This window comes from Polyodon spathula, chromosome 36 (genome assembly GCF_017654505.1).
Source record: "Polyodon spathula isolate WHYD16114869_AA chromosome 36, ASM1765450v1, whole genome shotgun sequence".
Lineage (NCBI taxonomy): Eukaryota > Metazoa > Chordata > Actinopteri > Acipenseriformes > Polyodontidae > Polyodon > Polyodon spathula.
In genome coordinates, this window is record NC_054569.1 from 5,051,506 (window position 1) to 5,056,505 (window position 5,000).

The 5,000-nt window shown below is 46.4% G+C and overlaps 1 protein-coding gene across 1 annotated transcript; it reads right to left on the bottom strand.

Moving 5' to 3' along the window:
• Positions 1-1,814: 1,814 nt before the first annotated feature.
• Positions 1,815-4,023, bottom strand: LOC121303982 (apolipoprotein A-I-like). The gene is made up of 4 exons (XM_041234879.1): positions 3,978-4,023; positions 2,904-2,965; positions 2,600-2,753; positions 1,815-2,475 (listed from the first exon to the last, which is right to left on the bottom strand). Exons 2-4 carry the CDS (start codon positions 2,944-2,946, stop codon positions 1,875-1,877), a joined length of 798 nt encoding a protein of 265 aa, XP_041090813.1. The 5' UTR covers positions 2,947-2,965; positions 3,978-4,023; the 3' UTR covers positions 1,815-1,874.
• Between the last annotated feature and the right edge of the window lie 977 nt (positions 4,024-5,000).

Sequence of the window (5,000 nt, forward strand, 5' to 3'; positions counted from 1 at the left end):
AGTGTGCTGAACTCCACGGTTTAATTCCCTCATTTGAGTGCGATGTACCCCTTTCTGCTGTTATCAAATGTGGTGCGAATATGTTTAGGGGGTCACTGTGTATCAAATCCTAAACACATTTATGCAATCCCCCTTGTTCTCCTGCTGATCTGTCTTGTGAATGAGTTATCTAAAAACAAAGCCTCTTTCTGTGATATACAGCTTCAGTCCTGAAACAGGTTTCTATTGTGTATCATCGCTACATCAGAGTTTGAACACATTGCCTTGAAACTGTACCCCTTCTGTCGAGAGGTTTCAGCTAAAGTACCCTTTACAATTTTCGCTCATTGAGCGGCACCACAGTTGCAGAATGAGCCGGTGAAACATTTCTTTTTTTTCCAGTTTATTTAATATACACGTTTCACAGCAGTCTGGGACTGACAAACTGCTGACTCAAGACAGGATACCAAACAGTAATCTTCATTCTTAAAACGTCTTTGGATGCGCTGAATTAAAGACAGTATTGGGAATCTCTTTGGAAACACTCGTATTCGCTTTCTATTGGGAAAAGTCTTTACACATAATACAAAACAGTCTGCTGTGTAAATGTTCATCACGTTACCATTTACTTCACATCTCTTAATTCTGTGTGCCGCTTAAAATGTTTACAATATCAGAATCATTAGCCTTAAAACTCTAATAACGTACCTTTTTATTAAAGCCAGCGAATAAATGATCCAAGGGGACTCTTTATAACTTGCTGTCGCTTTGCCCTTTTTGTTACTGTAAGAGATGTATTCATTTCAAACACCGAAAACAAATTCCAGCCGCCGCTGTTAACAAAATGCAGCCGCGGTAACAAACACAACAAACCCCATCAAAGTGTGAGTATTGCGATGACTCGTTATATTTTTACCGGAGCCTTTACCCTTCTGAACAATAATGAAACAGTGTGCTTCACCGACACGACAAGCTGAAAACAGCAAAGCTCATGAGCAGCACAGCGTCCCCGCAATAACACACATCAGAAGGGAATGCGTACAGGTGGGAAGCGCGGCTGCGATCGATTCACCCCCACCTAGTGCTCCCTTCGAGCTGCTAAACAAAATCTAATATTTATGCACAGTGGTTTAGATCTAACATATAATACTGTTTAAAAAATCAATTCAAGGTCTTTTTTTTTTTTTAATTTCATTTTTATTTGTGCATTTCTGAGTCGTCCTGCGTACCCCCAGGGACACGGGTACCCCCGGTTGAAAACCTCTTCCCTAAGACTTTAGCTGCAATGCCGGAGTTACAAGCTTCCCGTTCCTTTCTGAAAGCAGCGTGCTATGATGGTTTGGAGTTGCACAGTACTCCCTTGAGACTCTAGCCCTCTGTCCTTGTCCAGCGTGTAATGGAGATGACAGTCTGGCCAGTGGCAGATACTGACACTGATGCTCGTGTTCCACCGCAAAGCTCATTATGAGCCACGGCACTCATAGTCATATTCACAGAACAATATCCACGCATGATTTTTTAGATACGGCTGATTTTTAATAATTGTACAGCACACATGGGTAATAAAGCAATAGGTTGATGAAACTGGCAGGAGTATTGCATGCAATTAAACAGACAAGCAGCTGAGGTGAGCGCAGCGCTCTTCAGAACATAAATATGCATTCATAACAACACAGCAAGGGCTACATTTACAGCGAGCCGGCACAGCGGGTGAGGGAATATAGAGAGTGAGTGTGTGGTACAGGAGACAGGGGAGAGACAGCCCACTGGATCAGGGTGAGTGAGTTTGCACTTGGTATAAGCATTTATAGGTTAGAAAGAGTAATACTGCAATCGTGTGTGTGTGTGTCAGCATCTCTGTGTGTGAGTGTGACTCAGTGTGTGTGTGTAGCTGTCTAGGCTTTGACTTTTTGCAGAACGGCCTCCCAGAGGGACAGGAGTTTGGCGCCGAGCTCCGTGGTGTAGGGCTCCACCTTCTCGCGCAGGCCCTGGGTGAGGGGGACGATGCCCTGCTTGATCTCCTCCACGGCCTGGCTCAGTTTCCCGCGGTACTCTTCTGTGTAGGGCGCTACGTTCTTGCGGAAGTTCTCGAGCCGCAGGTCCACCTTCTCCCTCAGCTCCTTTGCCAGCGGGGCCAGGTGCACGCGCAGCTCCTCCACGTTGGTCTTCACCTTCTCGCGCAGGGCCGCGGCGTGGGGCTGCAGCTTCTCTCTCAGCTCCTGGACGTTCTGCTTGGTTTTCTCCAGATGCTCCTGGGCCAGCGGGGCGAGCATGGTCTTGTACTCTTCCACGTGCTTCCGGATCTTCTCGCGCACCTCCTGGGAGTAGGGGGCTATCTTTTCTCTCACATCCGCCAGGTCTGCCTTCAGCTGCGTGCGGAGCTGCTCCGTTTGCTGCAGAATCCGGGTGGTGATCTCATCGGTGTAGGGGGCCAAGTCCTTTGTCCCTTTCTGCACGTATTCGCTGAGCTGCGTCAGGCTCTCAGAGACCCTTACGCTGAGGGGGACACAATGCACAGGTTAGATTTCAGGTCACTGAACTGCGTTGTAGAGGCACAGGTTACTCGTGTTACTCCCTCGAGCTGCTCGCTAGAGGAACAGTTTTTTTTTGGTTTTCTTACCCATACTGCTTTCCCAGCTCGGAGCTCTCAACGCGGTCGATGGTGCTCTTGGCAAGTTCCTGCACCTGGCTGACGTAGATCATCAGAGAGGCTCTCAAATCCTCAAGCTGGCTGGGGGGCTGGTCTGCCTGCCACAGGAACCGGGCATGACTGCCTGCGAGGAGCACACAGCGGGGTTACTGGAGTGTACTAGGAGTGGGGTAACTGGGAAAGAGGCCTGGAGCTGGGCATGACTGGGCATGGTACACTGGGACACGAGAGAAGAGTAGAAAGACTGGCACAGATTTGTGATCAAGCCTCTTACCTGTGATGAACAGGAGAGCGAGAGTGACGGCTACAAGCTTCATGATGGTCTTTTGTCAGCACCTGGAACAGAGCAAATCAATCTCAGGCTTTGTACAGCATGAACTCTAATGCACTATACATCCCTACATTAGAAAAATATCTTCATTGGACAATTCCAGTGAGAAACACAAACACTGTGCCCGAGATTTACGTGCTAATTAGCAACCAGCTTCATTTCGAGTCTGAGCTAATTGTAGTGCACTCTGTATTGTAAAACAGGTCAGTGATCGTATAGTCAACCTGCAGGAGATCTAACTGTATACATTTGTGTATTGATAAAACATCTTGAACATCCTTGGACCAAGTCGAGTGTTAAAAGGTCTTTCATTTAAAAACAATGTTCTGATAGTCGGGATTACTGCTAATCAAGGTTCTATGAAACCAGCCAAGCGAATTGAATTAATCCTTTCAAGGTGGATCCATTGAAGAAACTACAAGAATGATGTAAAAGCACTTTGGCGCACAAGGAAAGCTTCTTAAACAGGCATCTTTTCTTTCTACTGGTCAATGGGATGGTTCCCAGTCCACCTTGCTCCATCTTCTGATTCGTTCACTGCAATTGGAACGCATGCAGTTCAAGTTATTGTGCTGGAAGTGGACTAACCCACAGGCACCCTGCACCTACCCACCACTGATCTGCACTGAAAACAAACCCACACCGCTGAACACAAGCTCCTGTGACCAGATGCTTATCAAAGCACCAGGATGAATAGAGTACTGAATATTCTTGTGAAGTAATGAGCCAAAACCAGAATCAGAGCAGCATTCATTGCATGTGTACAAAGTGAAAATAATCACGAAAGCTTTCTCGCTCCAGTCTGACACAGTAATCTAAACACTGTCAAACATTCTCAAATCATCCAGCTAGTATTAACCTCTTTCAAGTTTTCTGCTCCAGTCTCTCCTCATGCCTGCCTCGCTGGTGCAGGACTGCAGTGTCTATAAGGCTACTGTTAGTTTCTTACAGCTTCAAGTTACCAGTAGGCTGCCCTAGTGAGTTTTCTCACATTGAGAAGCGTAGAGGTTGTCTTACCTTTCCGTGTCTGCAGGGGAATGTGTTGCTAAGCCCTCCGACCGCGGTGTTTTATAGCTGCTATCAGGGAAGGCTGGTCTGGTGGAATTAGCCCGGAGCCGAGCGCTTCCTGATTATTTGGAAGCTTGTGTTCAAGGGTCGGTGTTCCAGCACTGTTTGGTAATTAGTGCTTGTGTAAACAGAATTCTCAAGATGCGCCCTGTGCAGGAACACGCTGTGCTGGACAGGGGCAGGGGCAGGTCAGCTAGGGGCAGAGTGCAGCCCAGTCTTTCTGCTTTACACAAATCTGTTGATATTTACAAAGCATGCCTAATTTTGAATCCGGTTAAACTCCAAAAAGTTCTGCTGTGCGGCTTGTGTACTTCACTCCCCCAGTACGTCAAGTCAAGATGCAGGAGGATCAGAACGCACAGTAGTCAGGCAGTGGACAATAACTAGTGACCAACATCAATAAAGTACTTAGTAAACAAACAGCCTGCTCTCCACCACTGAACTCTGCCATATAGTGGGATTATTAGACAGCAGCTTCATTAATATTTGCTTTTCGAAGGCAATACATAATCAATGCAATGAAATTATTGATGTGAGCCTAATCGATTGCTGTGGCATGTCTTTGGAAAACACTGGTTAAGTGCCCTTTTAATTTCCTTTTTGTGGTAAATTCAGGTGTTTTTAAATGTTTATTGTGAATAACGTTCATAAAGGAGAAATATTTTAAATGTAACCTTCAGAAGTGAAACTTTCCTGGAAAACGTTTCATTGGAATTTGCGGGTCAATAAAGGTTTTAGAAACCTTGCAGAGTAGATATGTGAACCTTTGTCCCGTCGAAAGCTTCTCCCCCTGCTGATAACCAGCAAGCACTTCAGTGTCATCTGGACTGGGGGCAGCGAGAAGCTCCGAGAGCCGGTGATTGTGTGTGTGTGTGTGTGTGAGAGAGAGAGAGAGAGAGAGCTGGGTGATTGTGTGATTGTGTGTGAGAGAGAGAGCGGGTGATTGTGTGTGTGTGTGTGAGAGAGAGAGAG

Excerpts from the sequence above, each read along its gene's own strand:
- LOC121303982 (XM_041234879.1), bottom strand. The coding sequence starts at position 2,946 with ATGAAGCTTGTAGCCGTCACTCTCGCTCTCCTGTTCATCACAG. Across the intron at positions 2,754-2,903 it reads CGCTCTCCTGTTCATCACAG|GCAGTCATGCCCGGTTCCTG; the intron begins GTAAGAGGCTTG and ends TGCTCCTCGCAG. Across the intron at positions 2,476-2,599 it reads GAGCTGGGAAAGCAGTATGG|CGTAAGGGTCTCTGAGAGCC; the intron begins GTAAGAAAACCA and ends TGTCCCCCTCAG.